General features: G+C 47.1%; 1 protein-coding gene across 4 annotated transcripts in view; it reads left to right on the top strand.

The window, feature by feature from the left end:
- The first annotated feature begins 6,785 nt into the window (after window positions 1-6,785).
- The window catches only part of CWF19L1 (CWF19 like cell cycle control factor 1), a 53,321-nt gene continuing 38,380 nt past the window's right edge, over window positions 6,786-21,726 (top strand). For 2 of the 4 annotated variants that reach the window (XM_050928935.1, XM_050928937.1), the window contains exons 1-6: window positions 6,786-6,872; window positions 7,955-8,039; window positions 11,728-11,806; window positions 14,571-14,672; window positions 18,594-18,808; window positions 20,939-21,057. In XM_050928935.1, coding sequence (XP_050784892.1) covers window positions 6,850-6,872; window positions 7,955-8,039; window positions 11,728-11,806; window positions 14,571-14,672; window positions 18,594-18,808; window positions 20,939-21,057 — 623 coding nt within the window. In that variant the 5' untranslated portion in view covers window positions 6,786-6,849. Of the gene's footprint in view, window positions 6,873-7,954; window positions 8,040-11,727; window positions 11,807-14,570; window positions 14,673-18,593; window positions 18,809-19,544; window positions 19,653-20,938; window positions 21,058-21,726 lie in introns of those variants that run through there. The other 2 variants (XM_050928938.1, XM_050928939.1) reach the window with 2 other exon arrangements.

Here is a 21,726-nt window from a genome sequence, read left to right as displayed (position 1 = left end):
ACACCCACTCTAGCTCATTAGCAGGGATTAAAGCTTTGCAGTAAAAAGGCATTTTAAAAAATGGTGGCCCCAGTTGGTAACTTTCTGTTCCATGCCACTTACTCTCTGCTGTACTCTCGTGGGCACCGTACTGCGTAGATCCATTCCCAGTATTCTCAGCCTTCCTGCCTTGGGAGTTGGGCTGCTAGATCTGGCTGGGTTCGTTGCCCCACAGTCTTAGGGGTCTGCAGGTTGCTAGAAGGGAATTTTCGGCAATGACCTAGCAGGATTTGAAAGCCAGGCCTGCACGTCTGATGACATCTGGGTAGCTGTAGCTGCAGCAGGGGTCTGAGGGGCCCTTTAATCAGTACCTTGAATTACTGTCCACATGTGCAAGTAGGTCCTAGTCCAAAGCCAGTTGATAAGAGACAATCTTCCATTGACTTCAGTGGGCGTTGGTCAGGCCCTAATGTAGGGTTGGGATGGGCCCATTGCTGCCAACTGCACCAAAAATAACTCTTTGGGCCACCAGTCCTTTCTCACGTTTCGGGGAGGAGCGACTGGGATGCTGGGCGGGGAGACTATGGGCTACCTGCTATTGATACAATACCCAGAGAGCCTGTGGGGCAGACACGGGGTCAGCAGGTGGAGCCACTCCTCAGGCTGAGAATCAGGGCCCTGCCCCCAGCTCTGCCTGGCCACGTGCTTCGGTGAAGAGGTCACAGATCCAGGGGCTGTCTCCTGTAAGGGTTGTCCCAGTAGGACAGTCACATGGTAACAAGCAAAAATGGGAGGAGGGATTTTCCAAAGGTCACAAGTTACTTAGGAGGAGAGAGCGCATTGCAAGTCAATGAGCGGGGCTGGATTTGTGGGTGGGCAACTGCCCAGGGTGCAATGGGACCCACGTGTGTGGGGAGGCGGCCTGGGCAGTCAGAGAGCGGCGGCTGCTGGCTGGGCACCTAGCTGTGAAGGCAGTGCCGCCGTCAGCAGCAGTGCAGAAGGAAGGGTGGCATGGTAGGGTATCTTGTCACCCTTCTGCAGGGAGCAGAGTGAGGATGGCTGCGGCTGGGGCAGGCAGCTCGACCATGTTCACCTCAGCCAATCCCCGGCTGAGCTGGGAGCCAGGCCAGTTTGGTCCCTTCCCTGCCCTCCTCAGCCCGGCACTCCAGAAGCAGCGACCCCGGCCACAGCAGGAGCCACACAGGAGTCGACCTGACAGAGACGCTGCCTGCTCCCCCAGGGCTGCTGCTGCTCTAGCGGGAGCTCATCCCCCCCACACCCTGGGGCCTGTCTACCCATCCCACACATGGCAGTAGTGAATGGGTCCATCCCCAGCACGGGCCCCTGCGCCCCCAAGGAGAGCAAGAGCCCACCTGCTCCCTCCAGGAACAAGGAGCTGAAGGTCTTGATTGTGGGGGATGGAGGTTGCGGGAAAACATTTCTGTGCATGATGTACATGAAGGGAACCTTTCTGGAGGTGAGTGCTGGGGCCTCCCACCCCCCGAACTGCCCCTCCCAGAGGCAGCCCCTGCTAACCAACCCCTCACCCCATCACAGCATAGCGAGTGCTGCAGGAGAATAGCCCTTCGGGGAGTGGGAGGCAGGAAGGGTCGCTGGCAATCTCCGGGACCTAACCCCCCTACCCTCTGCTAAGTTCGCCTAGGGCGCCATTTCCCTAAGGCTGGCCCTGTCAGTGAGATTCAGGATCCTGAGATACACACCGGCACTCTCTGGAACCTCCTCCAACAACATGTATTAATTATTTCCAGGAGTGACCGGATGAACCAAGGAAATTGCTCCAGCTGGGCAAAACTTGTCCCATCAGAAATATGGCTTCAGGGAAAGCAAAATTTTCTGTGGGAAAAAGTCAACTTTGTTGAAATGGCAAATACTGCAGGAGAGAGGGCAGCATGAGAGACAAACAGGCCTTTTGCTCATGTACACACAGCACAAGACAGAAACACTGGAGAATGGCTCTGCTCCGGGCTGGGAATTGTTTTGTTTGGTCTCTAGAGAGGGAAATGCAAACTATTCAGCAATCCCTCCCCACAACCCGTAGGAAGCGTTAATGCTGCAAGTGTGTCAGTGGGTCCATCTACCATCCAAAGCAATTACTACATTTTCTGTACAAACCAATGAGGCCTGTAGACACCGAACGTCAGGACGTCGGAGACGGACAATGAAAGGAACCCGGCACTGCCCCACTGGTCTAGGACCTTCCACTCCAACCATCTGACACTGGCCACTCAACTTTGTCCCCTGAAACTGACAACACATCCAGCTAGTTTCAAGATGTAGAACGGCACCTTGCCTCTACTCCCATTGCTCTGCAGCCTGCACTGCAGATCTTCATAAAAACATCCCTTGTCTAACCGTGCATCCCACCCCGTTTCCAGGACTGTTCACAGACCAATGGGCAGCCTGGCCAGGGGGCAGAGCTAAGGCAGAGCAGCCAGGCTAAGCCTGTGGAGTGACCCTGGTGATATGACGGTGGGGAACTGGCTGAATCCCTGAATTGTCCATTTCCAGACTCTGTGCAGTTTGAGGCTTGGGAAGTTGCAGTAGTTCTGTGCAGAAAGTGCATTTAGGGGCCGTTAACTAGACTGTTCTGCGTTTATGCCCACACGACCTCTCCTTCTGTGCACTACCCTCCCCTCGTCCCTCCAGGGACCTGCCTCTGATGTGCCTTTCTAAGGGGCTGAGGGGTTTAATCACAGAACTCTTGTTTTCCTGCTTCAAATTAACTAATTTATTTGGCCATGTAGCAGATTGCTGACTCACTGGCATGGCGCCTCCTGCTGGTCATCCAGGAATTAGCTCAATTCCAGCACTAGGAGCGCCTCCTGCTGGCCAGTGTCTCTCCTGCTTCAGGCTCCCATGTCCCTCACAGATCCCAGTGCCCCTTAGCTTGGGATGCTGTCCCAAAGCAGTGTCCCCACACTCTGGGTCTCCCTTCCCAAGGGAAACTCCTCCCCCTATGCCCACCTTACCTCAGTGGCTACTGCCAGTCATCATCTAGCCCCCTTTCCCTGGGGCAGACTGCAGTCTGTCATGGCCACTCATCACTGGCAAAGGGGCTGGATCAGCTCCTTCTGCTTATCCCCGGGCTGCACCTCTGTAGCCCCAGTACCACATAGGACATTACCAAGGCCTCAGCCTGGGGAGTTGCCAGGCTGGAGCTCCCCAGCTCCTCCTGCCCATCCCCAGCCCTGCTCTGCCTCAGGCACCCTGAGCTCCCAGGCAGCCAGGCCCTTCCCACTCCTCCCTTAGCCCTTATATCAGGGCCAACGCTGTGGCTGCCTCCTCGAGCAGCCTACCTCAACTGCCTTTAACCTTTTCTCCTAGGAGAGGGGTTACTGCCCTGCTATGGGTCACTTTTCCTTATTTTGGCTTAAAGGGTCTTTTTGGAAGGGGAAATCCCTGGCTTAACAGTCTTTAGATGTTATTGAAGCCCCTTGTTGGCAACATAAGCAGGGGGTGAATGAGCTCTCCCCTAACATCTAGCTGGGACCTGGGGGGAAGTGTTCAGGAGCAGGCTATATTTGCACAGACATGCCTCCTGTGCCTACGCAATAAGCCGATGGAGCTGGTTTGCCAAAGGGATCCATTTTGGCTGCTGTTGGGTTACAGTTCACGATAGTGTTGAGTGCAGGGGTGATGAAGTGCTGTTATCCGTATGAGTAAAGGGTGGCAGAACCAATGGGAGATTAATGCACAGGCCCGCAGGGCCTGTTCCCAGGGGCGCCAGCCAATTTGGGGGCCCCTGCAGGAGCACCGGAACCTGTGCAGAAGTGAGGGTGCCCCTGGCTCTTCAACTGTGGCCCCGCTTGTCCTCTTCCCCTGTGGCTCTGTCCCGTGCCAGGCTAGAAGCTGGAGCCTGGCTGTGGTAAGAGGTGCCCAGGGAGCAGGGGCCAGTTGTGGGGAGCCCTGGACCCTCCACCTGCCCGGGGTAGGGGGCCAGGGAGCCCAAGAGCAGTCCACAGTCTGTATCCCCACTCCCAGGGAATGTCGCCCAGGGTAAGTGGAAGGTCTGGGCCTCCCCACTGTGGCGTGGGCTCCCTGGGCAGCTCTTACGACAGGCCAGCTTCCGGCCAGGCCTGGGAGTGGAGCATTGGGGGAAGAGGAGGACCAAGGGCCAGGACCCCATGGTGAGGGGAGCTGGGGAGATCAAATGTTCTCTGTACCCAGCACCCCAATAAACCTTAATTGGCCTCTGGACAGCACCACAGGGTGGCGTGGGCAGAGCCGCAGGAGTGGGTGGTGAGGTTGGTGGCTGCATTTGGGCCAGACTGGAGGGGAGCAGCCAGGAGCCAGGTAGAGCAGCCAGGGGGAGTCTGGGTTAGTCTAAGGTGTGACACCCCCATTGGACAGATCAGTAGCAGTTCTTTGAGGCTGGCCCTGCCTCCACAGCCCTGATTAGCCAGGGATGAGCACACAGGAGAAGCTGGCCTCCCGCCCCATCCCCCACAGCCCTAGCTGGCTGAAGAGCTGGCAGGAAATCCTGTCTCTGCCGCCTGCTGCCAGCCCTTTTCCCACCCTTTGAGAAGGGGCTGTCGGAGAGACATGTGCTGCCAGGGGAGCCTGAGCTCAGGGCTGGGAGTTTGGCCCAGGGAGCTGCCCTTCGCACGTGTGAATGGGCCCTGGCCCAAGGAGAAGGAGCCTCTTGGTGCCGGCGCATCCAGCAGGCCTTGCCTCAGTGCAGGACTCTTGCTGGTTCCATACCCCACTCTGGGAACTCCAGTCTCAGGCACTAACAGAGTTTTCAGCCTGGGTTTCTCTCTCACTAACCACAAACTGCCACTCTGAGGCCTCTGTCTGCCCCTCTGCTGCTGCGTCCCATCCCCAGTGGCAAACCCTGAACAGGGCAGTGCTGACCTAGAGCCTGAACGTTCACCATGCTACAGGCAACAAAGCTCCTGTTCTGTCTCCAGCCTCAGATGGTGTTGTTGGATAACAGCCTCCCTCCCCACCAAGAACTGCTGTGACTTTATAAACAAGCATCAGAAGAACAGGGGCTGGTGGGCAGGAAGTGGTTCCGATGGTTCTCGCTGTATCAATTCCATGGCTCCTGAAATAGAATTATAGAAATGTCGGGCTAGAAGGGACCTGGAGACATCATCTAGTCCAGTCCCCAGCTTCGAGGCAGGTCCATGGAAACCTAGAGCGTCCAACCTGTCCTTAAACACTGCCAGGGATGGGGATTCCACAGCCTCCCTTGGTGACCTGTTCTGACACTTCCCTGTCCTTAGAGTTATAAAGTTTCCCCAATATGGAACCGAAACCTCCTCTGCTGCAGCTTCAGCCCATTATTTCTTGTCCTACCTTCAGAGGCCATGGAGAACACCAGACTCCATCCCCCTTATAAGAGCCCTTAATGTGTGTGCAGACTGGTGTCAGGTTCCCTCTCAGACTACTTTTCTTGGGACTAAACGAGTCCAGTTTTTTAACTTTCCTCACAGGTTGGGTGTTGTTAACCTTTGATCAATTTTGTTGCTCTCCTTTGGACTCGCTCCAATTTCTCCACATCTTTCCTAAAGTGCGGTGCCCAGAACTGGACACAGTGCTCTAGCTGAGGCCTCCACAGTGCCGAGGAGAGCAGGACAATTAACTCCCACGTCTCATATCTGATACTCCAGTTGATGATAGGCAATCACTCGTTACTGAGTACGATCATCTTCCATGGGCGTTATGGGTCCTCAGGTGGCTGATGAGGCCAATCCTTGAACCACAAGTTCTATGAGGGGAGATGTTTTCAGGCTCAGCAGAAGGCTGTTGACCATGGCTGGAAGCCAGTCTCTCCTTCCTCCTGTGCCTCTTGTCTTCTTCAGCTTGTCAGCGAGCAAGTTCAGAATGCAGGGGACCATCATGTAGGACTTCACTCCATATTAAGTGATCCTGGGTAAGTGTCTCCCAAGTGTCAGTGTCAATATTACACTTTTTTAGGTTGTCCTTCAGCAAGTCCTTATAATGCTTCTGTTGTCCACCTATGTTATGGTACCCTTCTTTCAGCTGAGCCAACAGCACCTGTTTTGGGAGGTGATGGTCTGGCATATGGACATGACCAGTCCAGTGGAATTGCGGATGGATGATCATTGTCTTGTTACTGGTGGTCTTCACCTCTTCTAAAACACTTGATCTTCAAAATCTTACGACGGCAGCATTGATGGTGCCTCTTAAGGACTTTCAAGTGCTGTCTATAGGTTGTCCAAGTTTCGGATAACGGCTCGATACATCTGTTAATATGCCCCAGAAGGGTATTAGCCTTTTGGCAACTGCCTGACGTTGGCTCTTATTCACTAATATCAATGTGCATCATGTCGGTTGGGCCCCTGCGGGTCTCGTGGGCTGTTACATTTGGGGTAAAGGTTTGAGTGAAGCACCTGGCAAGCACAACTCTTGCTTCTGGTGGGAACGGTTTGAGAGGGGACACGGAGAGCCGGGTGAAGGGTTTGGGTGACGTACCCACGGAGCACGGCTCTTGTTTCCGGCCGGGAGTGTTTGGGGGATGTACCCAGGGAGCGCGGCTCTGGTTTCCGGCCGGGAGGGCTTGGGGGACGTACCCGGGGAGCGCGGCTCTGGTTTCCGGCCAAGAGTGTTTGGGGGACGTACCGAGGGAGCGCGGCTCTGGTTTCCGGCCGGGAGGGTTTGGGGGACGTACCCAGGGAGCGCGGCTCTGGTTTCCGGCCGGGAGGGTTTGGGGGACGTACCCACGGAGCACGGCTCTTGTTTCCGGCCGGGAGTGTTTGGGGGACGTACCCGGGGAGCGCGGCTCTTGTTTCCGGCCGGGAGTGTTTGGGGGACGTACCCGGGGAGCGCGGCTCTTGTTTCCGGCCGGGGTTGGGGGGTTTTGTCCCCTGTTCCGGCGTTGAAATGGCTGGAAAACCGCTGAGAGTGTGAGGCGGGGGCGGGGCTGCGGGGGGCGGGGCTGGACTCGGGGGGTCCCTGGGCCCGTGGCGCCCCCTGCTCCCAGCCCGGCCCCCGGTCGAGCTGCCGCCCCCCGCTGGGGCCGGGGCCGGGGGGAGCGGGGTGGGCTGGGCCGGGCCGGGGCTCGGGCCGGGCCGGGGGGAGCGGGGTGGGCTGGGCCGGGCCGGGGCTCGGGCTCGGGCTCCGGCTCCGGTTGTGCTGCCGAGCCCCGCGGGCTCGAGGGCGCTGCGCCGCCCAGGCAGGTCCGTGGAAACGCGCGTGTAAGGAAACCGTGTTAGGATTCCAGCCGCGCTCCCCGGGGCAGCGATTCTCTCGGCAGTAAAGGTGCCCGGGCCCTTCCGCTCTGAGCCCCGAGTTTGGTAACTGAAAAGCTCGTTCAGTGTTCGGTTTTTAACAGCTCTCAGAGAAGTCACTCTGCATTGCTAGTGAATGTGACCGTCTGTAGCGCTGCGAGGAGCTTAGCTCTGCGCCAGGCCTTAGGGCGTGGAAGGGCTCCATAGCTTGTAACGGGAATGGTGTGCAGAAGAGGTGTCAAACACTTCTTTCTGCTGCTTTGTAAAAGTGGACATGTGGGACAGTTCAGAAAAAAATTGTAAAGAGAGCAAAAATATTCCATGGTTTAAACAACTAAAAGTCAAAAAGTGCTTGTTTTAGCTGCTCATGTAATCCTAACTCTGCCCCTTGTGTGTGCGTTTCAATACAAGTTTTAGTTACGTGGTATCATATAGTACAATATAACAAAGATTGTAGAAAAATACTGTCCGTTATGGAGAGATGTGCATTAAGCAGCACTTTTTTTCCCCACGCCGCAGAGATTGCAGGCCATCTTTCTCCTGGTAACTCCTAAAATACCTGTTCAGGGAAAATGTATCTGAGTTAATAAGTATTTAGACAGTAGTTATATTTTAGGCAGGATTTTCCACAACCTCATGGGTTTGTATGAATCCTTGGCTGTAAGAAAGACAGGGTCACAATTTTTAATGTTACCAATTCAAATATTAAAGATACACATTCATTATGTGTGTTGTCATGTCCTTATTTCTCTCCCTAGACTGGCCTGTGGGGATGTTGAAGGAAAATTTGATATGTTGTTCAATAGAGTACAAGCTGTTCAGAAGAAAAGTGGAGAATTTGATGTAAGATTTATATTTCTGCTTCTGCACTGCCGTCTGTTAGATTAGAAGTGTTTCACTGTATATTGCCTCCCATTGGCAAGTGAAAAAATTTCTGACCTACGATAATGTTAAATAAAGCCAAACGCTCATTGTGTTGACTCTTCTAAATGTTATGTGAAAAGAATATTTGCACATAATGTGAATTAGAAACTTAGTATTTACACAGTGCTTTGCATATTTTAAACACTGAACAAATATTAACACTCTCAACATCTCTTTAAAGTCTTATTATCCTCATATTTACAGGTGGGAAACTGAAGCACAAAGTTGCAGTGACCTGCTCAAGGTCTCTCACTGAGGGTATGTCTACACTACGGAGACTATCCCAGCATAGCTATGGCACTGTTGCTATGCTGGTATAACTCCTGGCTATTTCCATTGTTGTAAGAAAGTTACCTCTCCAAGCAACAGCTACACCGGGGATTCGGTTGGCATAGCTATGGCATTCCGGCGGTGGGGGTGGATTTTTCACACCCCTGAGCGACATAGCTATGTCAACCTAAATTTTAAGTGTAGACCGGGCCTCAGTGAGTGACAGAGCCAGAAATAGAACCCAGGAATTCTGGCTTTTAGCCCCATGTTCATTCTACATTAATCGAAATGTAGAACTTGTATTATTTACCAAAACTGATTTTTTGATTTCTGACTGAAAATTGATAAAAGGTACTGGGGGAAACTATTTTTCTTAAAACCCAGACATTTCTGAGTTCTTATAAAATGTTTTCCAGTAAAGACCTGCATGCTTTCACCCGCTTCAATTCAGAGTGTTTTGTTTTGTTTTTTTGTTTTGTTTTTTTAAGTTACATTTGTTATTTAAAAAAGTGAGCTAAGTGACAAGTGCTGTTACCTGCAGCGTTGTTGTAGCCGTGTTGGTCCCAGGATGTTAGAGAGAGAGAGAAGGTGGGTGAGATAATCTATTTTATTGGACTAACTTCTGTTGGTGAGGGAAACTAGCTTTCAAGCTTACACAGACCCCTTCTTCAGGTCTGGGAAACCTAGGCCAGGTCTGCACTACAGTACTTACTTAGGTATCAGTATGTTGCTCAGGGGTGTAAAAAATCCGCATTCCTGAGCAACTTAGTTATACCAACCTTAAACCCTGTGTAGACAGCGCTGTGTTGGTGGGAGAGCTTCCGCCAACATAGCTGTCAGCTCTCGCAGAGGTGGAGTTATTAAGCTGATGGGATAGCTCTCTGCCATGGACTTTGAGCATCTTCACCAGAGATTTGTAGTGTAGACCTGCCCTTATTCAGTGTGTCACATCTAAATACAAGGTGTGACAGATTGAACGATCCCTTCAAATATATGTTAACTACTTATGTTAAACAAAGTGAAGTGGCCAGTTAACTCCCCTCCAGTCATAGGGAGGAAAGGAAGGGATGGAGAAGCAGCTGAGGGGGAAGTTGTTAGCGCATTATAGATTGTTGTAATAAGCCATAAATCTACTCTCTCTTCAGTCCAGGATTTTTAGTGTTTAGCAAAGTTATGAATTTAAGCTTTCAGGTTTGTCTTTTGAAAGTGTTGTGGAGATTTCCTGTGAGATTGAGGACTGATAGGTCAGATATGGAGTGATCACTTTGTGAAAAGTGTTCACCCACAGGTGATATGGTGGGTTTTTCTTTTTTTTTTTTTTTTTTTTTCCATGTGTTCATTCAAGAGCATAGTGATGATCTGGTTTCATCTACATAGTTGTTACTGGAGCATTTAATGCACTGGATGAGGTCTGCCACATGTTGTGATAGGCATGTGGAGGACCCATGGATCTTGAAAGGTGTGTTGGGGGTGGGCATTGATCATTGTAGCAGTGGAGATATGTCTTCATGTTTTGCATCTTCTGTTCTGGCAGGTTTGGTGCTGCTTTGAGTTGATGTGCTCTGGTCTGTGAGGAGCCTGCTTCTGATGATGAGCTTGGAGAGATGGGGGCGTTATTTGAAGGCCAGAAGTCAGGAAAGACTTCTTTCACAATGGGGTCTCCATCAAATATGGGTTCTACTTGTTTGATGATACTCTGTATAGGTAGCAGTGTGGGGTGATAGGTGACAACTAGAGGTGTTTGGTTGGTGAGGGTTTACTTCTGTACTGAAGCAGGTTCTCTTGGGATATTTGGATGACTTGTTCCATGATGTGATCTACTTCTCTGATGGAGTTTCCTTGTTTGGTGAAGGTGGTTTTAAGTGTGTAATGGTATTTATTCTGGACTTTCTCTTCAGACGTATCTGAGTGCCTGGTTGTAGATAACAGATGTCTTTGTATGTCTGTGGTGGCTATGGGATCCGTGAAGGTACGTATGGTGATCTCTGGGTTTCTTGTATATAGTCTGTAGGTGTTCATTGTTGAAGCTGCTTGTGGTGTCTAGGAAGTTCATGCTACTGTGGGAGTTCTCCAGAGAGAGTTTAATGGTAGTTGTTGAAGTTGTGATGGAAATCTAGAAAGTTTAAGTTGCTTCTGCCAATGCAGCCTGATCCTTGGCTGCATTTTTGCCTCCCACAGCTTTTGCGAGTTTTGCTTTGGAGAGTGGAAAGTTGAAGCCAGAGGAGTGAAGTCAGATACTTAAGTTATATGCTTCGCCTTCAGTTGTCCAGCAACTGAACTGCAGTCGAGACAAAATCTGCATTTTCCTATCTCTTGCTATTCTTTTCACTCTTCTTTTATGTGAATGTCTTGGGGAAACCCAGGATGAGATTTTAACAGAACTTGAGAGCTCAGACTGATGCTGTTATGATGGAGTCTAGGGTGTTTTAAACCCCTTGATTAGTGTTGTAACAGTAAACAGTTAAATGTGATTTGGGGTTCAGGTAGAATATGTTCTGGCCCTTTCTGCTGTTGTAACAACCATCATTAAAATACACCAGGAAAATGGTGAAAAAATGATGGTAAATCCTGAGATCCCAGCAGGTGGTGGTAGCTGTGATGGTGAAGCTCCCTCGGTCCCTCCCCTACAAGCTGTCTAGGCTGCAAGCTCAAGACAGGAACTGATATTCCCCCTCCAGAAAAGGAATGCCTTGCCCCCATCAAAATGAACCAAACAAATACATTTCCGGTGGATTGCAGTTATCAGCACTTCATGGTGTCCTCGCAACTCTTAATTTGTTGTTAAACAACTTCATGCACTCTCCAGGAGTCTTTTGAGACTCCTTATCACAGTTCACGTCGCTTAAACATACTCTCTTTGATTCTAACTTTCACTTAATTTCATGTGACAGGTCATGGTACACTTCTGTAACCTTTCTCCCACTCCGTGCATCTTGTGATACTGGTCTCTGCACATCATGACTTAAAAGGATGCTTGCTCTGATGGTAGGATGCTATTGGAGAGATTGCTAGGAAGTGTTTTCTCCTGGAAAAGACTCTGTACATCGGGAAGGAATAAGGGAGTTTCTCACAATGAAGATTTACGTGATCTTGTAATTTCAGCTGTTTTTTCCCTGTGTTTTTTTCTTATGTGCTTCATAACTGCTAAGGAATTTCTTGTTTTACATACATCAAATGAAACTGAATCTCAGGCGATAAGCCACTGAACCCAAATCACTGTTAATGCTGTGACAGTAAGAAAGTAATGAAAAGGACAGCCTGATGTATTTTAACTTTGTAAACCTTTCCCTGTTCTTACAATGGTTCACTTGTGTTACTTTTTTTTAAATGATTTTAGCTGCTTTTGTGTGTTGGGAACTTCTTTGGCTCTACTCCAGAGACAGAGTGGGAGGAGTACCGGACAAGTGCCAAGAAAGGTAAGGAAAAGGCCTGTGTATTAGGTGACTATAACCCAGTGGGATGTGGCTGCACGCGTGGCTTTGGAGTTGATGAACAGTATCTTCACCACGCATCTCATTCCTGTGCGGCTGTATTAAGTTGTTCAGTGTATGATCCTGGACTGAATAGAGGGATGGCCAGAGAGGGCAAGGGCTGTGGTGGGTGTCAGAGACGTTCAGCTATGGGTTACGGAAGCTGAAGGCCATGTGCTCAGCACTGCTTGCTGGGGGTACAAAAAAGGATCAGTGTGTGCCTTTTGGTGCCTGCTGTGCATGTCCACGTGTATGCAAAGGGCTTGGGACTGTCAGTGGATTGCTATGAGTAATGTTAGCGAGACCCTGCTGCTTAGCACTCAATGGAGTGTTAGGTCTGTATGCTGTGCAGTTTGCTGCTCTCAGTGTAATTTCTCCAGTAGTGTACGGTACTGGGTCGTCTCCTCTCTGCCACTGATCTGGGGGCAGCTCAAGCTGTTAGTTATCAACTCATGTAATTGGCCATATCTGTTCCCTGTTGCCCCATCTTTTCCCTCTGGCAGCTGCACCAGACAGCAACAGTGACCTGTCCTTTGAAAATTAATGCACAGGCAGTGAAAAGAATTAGAGTTAAAGCCCTTTCCTCTTGGTCTTCCAATCTTGAGATGTGTTCCTTGGGGTATTGCACGTGCGCAGGTTTCCGTCGTGCCTGGGAGTGCATAATAAAGGGCCATGAGCGCTTTGAACACTGTGTCTGGAACAGAGGCACATGAGGATTCCGTTCCCATGCAGCTGTTCTACCAAAGTATTTCTAAGTATGAAATGCTGTTTGACTTACTGAGCCCCTCTGCTGCTCTTCGAGTTTCTCATTACTCCAGCATAGACCGCCTTCTCCACCCGTGTAGGGGAAACTGCCCATTTCCTTATCCCCCGCTCCCTCTCCCTGCTCCCATCACCACATTTATGAGAGAAGCTTATCTGTGGAAATCTGTAAAGCTGCCACCTTACCTTGTTTTTTCATAGAGTATCTCTACACTTCAAGCTGGTGGTGCAGTTCCTGGCTTGTAGACATATCTGCATTAGCTCTGATCAAGCAAGCTCACTAAAAATATAGATGACGTGATGTGACTGGCAGGAGGGGCTGTGTACCTGTCTGAGATGTTGGGCACCAGGGTGGATTGATTTAAAATTGCCAGTTTTTAGTCAGCAAGCAGGAATTCTTGGTTTAGATCATGGATTTTAATAATGTTTTACATTTGTACTTTTTAGTTATTTTCCTAAAGAAAAATTGATTCCCAGTAGTTGGTAACTATTAAAACATGTTGACTTGCAACTAAGTGTAGCCTATTGTGTTGGGTTCCCTCCAGGGTGCCACTGGGATACCACTGAGCCTGCCTGTCCCACCCACCTGGCTTCCCCTTACTCTGTGCTGCTGTGACAGGCTCTCAAGCCACCTTCCAGCACACACACAAGTAGAGACACACTCAGGTGCAGCCGTATTCACACAGATGTTGAGATCAGCTCTGCATGGGAGAGCTCAGCTAAGGAATTGCACAGCACACCAGTACACAACCTCTCTGGAGTGTAAACCCCAAACTGTATCGTCTTGTGCTGTATAGAGAGCTATATAGCGTAAGCTCATAAAATTCACCCTCTCTCTAAATGTGGAGAGAGAGATGCAACAGCTTTCTGTCGCAAATATGAGTTCCACACTGGTTTCAGAGACAAAACAAATTTTCTAACTACAAAAGATAGATTTTAAGAGATTTTAATTGATAGCAAACAGATCAAAGCAGATTACCGTAGTAAATTAACAAAACCCGCAAGCTTAGCTTAACACACCAGATAGGTAGGATGTAAATAAGCAGATTCTCACCTGAGTGATAAACAGGCTGGCAGATTCTTAAGGCACAAGTTGCCTGGGCTTTCCCAGGTTTTCATACACAGGCTGAAAATCCATCACTTCCCACAGTTCAGTCTTTGTTCCTCAGGTGTTTCCAGGTGTGTTGTAGGGAGAGTGACGACTTCCCCTCCTCCCACACCCATAACATCATTTTCCCCCTTTTATATCTTCTCCCCACTTTTGCTGTGACCTGGGTCAAACAGTTGCCATTGTGTAGTGCTATCTCTGAGAGGTTTCTGTTGTACACAGTTCCTGGGGTAATCCTGGTGCATGGGTGCATTTCCTCAGTAAGCCGTTAACATTGTTTGGTCTTTTTACTGTTGTACTAGAAAGCTAAACTGATGAGTCCACACACAAGTTGCACTGTTTTAACTAAAGAAATTTAAGTGAAACTGGTGCAAGTTGTGTATAGGCAATCTTTTAGTTCTTCAGGGCCAAAGCTTAATGAGCTCCTAGGTGTCATGCAAATCTCGATTATTTATACTGGCTTTTCTTGAGGGGGGAGATTACAGTTGATGGGGACGGGGATGGGAGAATCATTTAATCTTGTTGGCATTATCAATGAAGATGTTCTTAAGCGACACAGTCAACTTGAAATCTACCAAATTAAAAAAAACAAACAGTACTTTAATATACTATATTAGTATGTGCTATAATGTTCAATTTAGGGGTGTGTGTGTGTGTGTTTTAACTGGTGGTTAATAAATATCCATGAAATGGACAGGATCTAACAAACTCAATTTCTGGGTCCGTAACAATAGTACATTTCTGCCATAGTGAATCTTTACTTCATCATAGTAAATACAGAAACAAATAAATGTCACAGTTCTGAAACAAGTGAACTTATTATGTGTATTTCTTCTCTAGCTCCTATTCCAACATATGTCTTGGGTGCCAATAACCCGGAAACGGTACATTATTTTCCAGATGTCAATGGCTGTGAACTAGCCGAGAACATTACATACTTAGGTAATGGTATAGATTTTATTTCTGTGTTGGGAATCCAATGTGCTCTTTTTGGGAGTATTAAAATGTTGCTGTAGGGGTGCCTTAATTTAGGTTGTGATGGCCCTTTCGTTCCAAACTTCACTTGTTCATTTCTTCACTTGTTGATACCTTCCTTCAGAAATCATGCCAACTAATCTGTCCTACTGAGTCTCAGGCTCAAGATGAATTGTTTTTGAAACCTTAATAAAATCATTCTGCTTTTTTTTTTTTTGGATAAGCAGCACAAAAAGACATCTTTGGTACTTTTACAACATTTTCAACTTCTTATGAGCTCAACAGAGTTATTTGGGTTGTCAAACTGAGCTTGTTGGACAAGCAGCAAAGAATCCTGTGGCACCTTATAGACTAACAGACGTTTTGGAGCATGAGCTTTCGTGGGTGAATACCCACTTCCTCAGATGCATGTAATGGATTCTTTGCTGCTTTTACAGATCCAGACTAACACGGCTACCCTCTGATACTTGTTGGACAAGTTTCAATGAAGTCATCAAGTTGCCAACTTTGGGGAAAAAATTGTTGGGAAACAAGTTAATGGCAAAAGAACACTATCCTTTGTATATGTGCAGTATGAATTTTCCTTCCTAATTCAGCTATGCATTTATCATATGTCCACACGACAGAACTGTGCATGAGCTAGTCCACTTCAGCTAGTGTGAGCTACAACAGCTGTGGATTCATGCTAGCTGAAGACGGTGCAGCACGGACTTCAGAGTGGGCTAGCAGTCAGGCTATGTACTTAGGGCCAAACTGGGCTTGTATTACCTGTACTGGAGTTTGCCCTGCCCTGTTTTCACTGCTATTGTTACCCATGCTAGCATGCCATACTGAGTAATACTGTGGCCAGTGCCAGATGCTTTAGTGGAAATGAACAGAACAGGACAATTGAGTGATCCATCCACTGTTGTCCAGTTCAAGCATCTAGTAGTCAGAGGCTTAGTGATACCCAGAGCGTGGGGTCGCATCCCTGACCATCTTGGCTAATAGCCATTGGTGGACATATCTTCCGTGAACTTACCTAATTCTTTTTTGAACCCAGTTATACTTGTGGCCTTCACAACATCCTCTGACTCCTGGTTCTTGTGTTATGTGAAGGGGTAAATAACATTTTCTTTTTCACTTTCTCCACACCACTCGTGATTTTATAGACCTTTATAATATTACTCCTTAGTTGTCTCTTTTCCAAGCTGAACAATCCCAGTTTTTTAATCTATTTATATGGAAGCTGTTTCACACCCTTAATCACTTTTGGAGCATGAGCTTTCGTGGGTGAATACCCACTTCGTCGGACGAAGTGGGTATTCACATCCAGCGAAGTGGATATTCAGCTATAAAAAGCTCATGCTCCAAAACGTCTGTTAGTCTATAAGGTGCCACCGGACTCTTTGCTGCTTTTACAGATCCAGACTAACACGGCTATGTCATAAACAGATAGCTAAGGGTTAATGTCTCTTTCACCTGAAGCACCTGACCAGAGGAACAATCAGGAAACCGGATTTTTTCAACTTTGGGTGGAGGGAATTTTGTGTCTGAGGTCTTTGTTGTCTGTCTGCCTGCTGTCTCTGAGCTTTGGAGAAGTAGTTTTACTTTCTAATCTTCTGTTTCTAAGTGTAAGGACAAAGAGATCAGATAGTAAATTATATGGTTTCTTTTCTTTGGTATTTGCATGAATATAAGTGCTGGAGTGCTTTGATTTGTATTCTTTTTGAATAAGGCTGTTTATTCAATATTCTTTTAAGCAATTGACCCTGTATTTTGTCACCTTAATACAGAGAGACCATTTGTATGTATTTTTTCTTTCTTTTTTATATAAAGCTTTCTTTTAAAACCTGTTGAAGTTTTCGTTACTGGGAAATTTCAGGGAAATTGAGTCTGTACTCACCAGGGAATTGGTGGGAGGAAGAAATCGGGGAGATCTGTGTGTGTTGGATTTGCTAGCCTGATTTTGCATTCCCTCTGGGTGAAGAGGAAAGTGCTTTTTTTTCCAGGACTGGGAACGGAGAGGGGGAGTCACTCTGTTTGGATTCACAGAGCTTGTGTCTGTGTATCTCTCCAGGAGCACCTGGAGGGGGGAAGGGAAAAAGGATTATTTCCCTTTGTTGTGAGACTCAAGGGATTTGGGTCTTGGGGTCCCCAGGGAAGGTTTTTCAGGGGGACCAGAGTGCCCCAAAACACTCTAATTTTTTGGGTGGTGGCAGCAAGTACCAGGTCCAAGCTGGTAAATAAGCTTGGAGGTTTTCATGCTAACCCCCATATTTTGGACGCTAAGGTCCAAATCTGGGACTAAAGTTATGACAGGCTACCCCTCTGATACTTAATCATTTTTGTCCCCCTTCTATGTACGGTTTCCAATTCTAATATATATTTTTTGAGAGGGGACAATCAAAACTGTATGCAATATTCAGAGGATGGGCATTCCGTGGCTTTATATAGTGGTATTATGACATTTTCTGTTTTCGTATCTATCCATTTCCTAATGGTTCCTAACATTCAATTAGCTTTTTTTAACTGACGCTGTGCATTGAGCCAATGTTTTCAGAGAACTGTGCACAATGACTCCAAGATCTCTTTCTTGAGTGGTAACAGCTCATTTATACCCCATCATTTTGTCTGCATAGTTGGGACTGTATTTTCCAAAGTGCATTACTTTGCATTTATCAACACTGAAGTTCATCTGCCATTTTGTTGCCAAGTCACCCAGTCTTATGTGATCCCTTTGTAATTTTTCACTGTCTGCTTTGGACCTAATTACCTTAAGTAATTTTGTATCCTCTGCAAACTTTGCCACCTTACTGTTTACCCCTTGTTCCAGATCATTTATGAATATGTTGAACAGCACAGGTCTCAGTACGGACCCTTGGAAATCCCTCTGTTTATCTCTTGCCGCTGTGAAAACTGACTGTTTATTGCTACCCTTTTGTTTCCTGTCTTTTAACCGGTTACTAATCCATAAGAGCACCTTCCCTCTTATCCGAAGACTGCTTACTTTGCTTAAGAGCCGTTGGTGAGGGATCTTGTCAAAGGCTTTTTCTAAGTATATTGTATCCACTGGATTACCCTTCTCCACATGTTTGACCCCCTCAAACGATTCTAATAGATTGGTGAGGCATGATTTTCCTTTGCAAAAACTGTATTGACTCTTCTCCAACAAATCGTGTTCGTCTGTGTGACTGATATTTCTCTTCTTTTAGTATAGTTTCAGCCAATTTGCCCAGTGCTAAAGTTAGGCTTACCGGCCTATGTAACTGCAAGGATCCACCTCTGGAGCGTTTTTTAAAAAATTGGCATTACATTAGCTACCCTCCAGTCATCTTGTACAGAGAATGATTTAAGCAATAGTTTACATACCAAAGCTAATACTGTAGTTCTACAATTTCATATCTGAGTTTCTTTAGAACTCTTGAGTGAATACCTTCTGGTCCTAGTGACTTATAGTGACTGCTGGATTTATCATTCGTTCAAAAACCTCTTGGACCAGATTCCATGTGTTTCTTAGAACTGTATCAAGAATCACCTCTCCCCATGTGGGTTCCAGAACTAGCTGCTCCGAGAAGCAGTCATTGATGGTGTCTAGAAATTTTATCTCTGCATCCCACCCTAAGCTGACATGTAGTATGGGTTTTGTTGAAATCCCCCATTATTATTGTGTTTTCTATTTTTGTAGCGTCTTTAATACCCCTGAGCATTTTAAATGGAATGGGGTTTCCAGTCATTGAGTCAAATCCTGGAGTCCTGACGGCAATTAATGCATTACCAGAGCCAGTCAGTTTCCTCATAAGCAAAGACTGAATAAATATGCAAGGACTGCAAAACTTGGCCTCCTCTTAGCATGACATATTTGAGTAGTTTCTTACAATACTTAATTTCATTTGTGTTTTACTACAGGCCGTAAGGGTATTTTCAGCGGCACCTCAGGATTGCAGATTGCCTACCTGAGTGGTACAGAATCCCTGAGTGAGCCAGCTCCAGCCTACAGTTTCAGCTCCAAGGATGTGTCAGAACTGAAAATATCTTTATTATCTACTCCAAAATTCAAAGGTGTTGATATCTTGCTGACATCCCCCTGGCCCAGAGGTGTAGGGAATTTTGGAAATAAACCTGTAAGTATTCAAATTCACTTGAAATGGGTTAAATGTGCAGTTTCCACTCACTGTAGCTATTTGTAGATTAAAAAAAAAAAAAGCTTTAAAAATGGCTTGTCAGACTGGTTTCTGTTCTGAGGATGCTTATCTTGGCTCTTGAATTGGGTTAGTAGGGCCCATGGTGTCCTCTTGAGTTCAGACAATGAGCTGTCATCTTTCCTGTGGACTCATTGTTTTCCACACTAGGATTGTTTGTGGTACAAATTAGAGACGTTTTTAATTGCAATTAATCTTTTGAATCTTTAACTAGCTGACTTGCGGATCTTGTAACTTCTTTTGTTTCATGTGTGTGAAGTATGCTGAATAATCTGATTTCACCCACAGGCCTCTTGCAGACTTCTCATAACAGCAGCTTACCTCTCCCTAGTGATGAGGCACATCTGCTACCTCAGTTTCTCCACTATCAGTGGTCTTCTATGGGCTGGTACATTGCTGTGGTGCCCTTGACCCTCTGGTTAAAAGTTGGTGTCTCTTCTGGGGACAGCCAAAAGTCCAACTAAAGAAATAAGTCCTTCCAGCTCTCTCTGGGTTCAGAATAGTTCTTTGACTCCTCCAAGAGCTCAATAGTCCCTTACTCTTCTTAGGGCACTTGTGACTTTTTGTCGTCCATGCAGGAGTGTATCACCCACCACCAATACGTAGGACTTTTCTGCTCTGGGTTCTGGCCCTAACCACCTAATTCACTTTCCTTCAGCCATTTCCTACATGACCTGTTGTTTGTCAGTCTGCGGCCTCTGGAGAGTCTCGTTCTGCTCTCTCTCAGCACCTCCTGCTCCCATGGTCTCTTCTTTGCTGTGTGGAGGTCAGTGGAGTTTCTGTTGGTCCTTTCCCAGGCCCCACTTCCTGGAGAACCTGGTAGCATAGTGCTGCTCTGGCTAGCTTTTTTTTCACTGAGCACAGGCTGCCTTTTATAAGCAAGTCGCAGCAAGCCTGGCTGTCAATCACATGGTCTCTGGACTCTGTCCAATGATCTGGATGGTAAACTAGGCACAGGTGAGGCTGGACACAAACACTCTTATAGAGTTAGCTCACCCTGTGATGCTACTGAAGTTTATATACCTCTTACCTGAGTGAAGGTCAACACATTTTTCCTGCACTACTGACTTTTCTGTTACACATCAGTTCACTGTCGTCAATGCAAGAAGCATCCACTATAAAGCTGAGTTCCAACTTCCAGTCAAGCTCCCATTTTCAGTTGCTCTTAACATTTTCAAACACATTTTGGAAGGAGAAATATCCTGGTTGGTGTTGGCTAAAGAAGGGGTGCGGTGATGGGGGCTGTTGGAAGTAGAGGATGAAAATTGGAGCAAAAATGTTCAGTTTTTGTGTTAAGTGAACATGGGAAAAATAATTTTCCCCATATGTTCTAAACACACATTTTTCTCTCTGAACACTTAAAGTCTAAAACTAGAAACTTTGTACTTGTTCTATTTTGAAAATCTCATTTATATTAACAAAGTAATCAAGGTTTGAAGAAATAGTTTGACTGTTTTTAAAGGTTTGCATGTTTAATCTGTGGCCCCACAAATGGTTTGCTGACAGAGAGTCCCAGCCTGACTTACCTAGATGGTTATTTGGGCCAGTGCTTGTAGCAGTGATGGGGAGGGCATGGGCATTTGTGAGGGCTGGGGAGCTCTCATGGATGGGGACAAGAAAGGAGAGCACAGATATTCCCCAGTCTCTTATTTGTTCATGGAGGGTGTCCAATGGAGAACAAGGCTGGGAGGTGGGGCGAGAAAGAAGGGGCCGGGGGGCAGCTAACTAGGGCGGATATGGGAGAGTGTGTGTAGCTGGGGATTATATCTAGCCACCTACTGCCAGGGCTTCTGAGCCCTGTGCCAGAGCTTTCTCTTTGTACAATCTCTGGTAGCTGGAAGAGCTGGCTCAATAGCTGAGCTTTTCAAGCCCCACTGCTAGCAACATCTATGGGAGAATTCAAACTCTGGCTCAAACGTGCTGCTGTTCAGTAGAGGTACAGAGCACAAAATCTCTAAAATACACAGAACAAAGAAACTCTATGCTGGAGCATTTTTCTCTGCATTGCAAACCCAGAGGATTTTAGACTAATGCTTTATTTGCCTTTTATAGGGAGAAATGGATACTCAGAGATGTGGCTCTGTGTTAATATCTAATCTCGCGACAAGTCTGAAGCCAAGATATCACTTTGCTGCACTGGAGAAGACCTATTATGAAAGACTTCCTTATAGGTATGTAGGACCTTGAGAAACCACTCTTATTTTATAAGAAAGTTTGGTTTTCTAGCATGTATGGGAAGCAATTCTAAAATTATAATTTGCTAACGCCACATTATAGCTTGTAGGTACGTTCATTTATTCCAGTGTACACCCTGACTTCATCTCAAGCATATTTTGTGGCCATAACCCCCATCTACACTAGGAAGTTGACCCATTGCTGCTGATAAATGTCAGCAATACATCATCTATGAACTTGTTACAAATAGAATAACTGCTCCTGTGGATTTTAAAAAACACATTTCCTCACCAAGAGGTCACGGCAGCATTCTACATGGTTGGAGACAGATGAAGTTAGGCGGACTGGCCACTACAGGGAAGAGAAGCAGGAGGAATTTCACACACCTAGAAATTTCCTATCGATATCAGGTCCTCATTGTGGAAACCTATGAAAGATACCTTTCAAATTCTAGCAGGCCCAAGGGAAGGGAGAGATGTATTTGGCACTAGTGAGGCCATGTCTGGAGTATTGCGTCCAGTTTTGGGTCCCCCTCTACATAAAGGATGTGGACCAATTGGAGAGAGTCCAGCAGAGAGCAATGAAAATGATTAGGGGACTGGGGCACATGACTTATGAGGAGAGGCTGAGGGAACTGGGCTTATTTAGTCTGCAGAAGAGAAGAG

The sequence above is a fragment of the Gopherus flavomarginatus genome, chromosome 19, assembly GCF_025201925.1.
Source record: "Gopherus flavomarginatus isolate rGopFla2 chromosome 19, rGopFla2.mat.asm, whole genome shotgun sequence".
In the NCBI taxonomy this organism is placed as follows: Eukaryota; Metazoa; Chordata; order Testudines; family Testudinidae; genus Gopherus; species Gopherus flavomarginatus.
The sequence above is the reverse complement of the archived record's forward strand: the minus strand, read 5'-3'. Positions and strand labels throughout refer to the sequence as shown.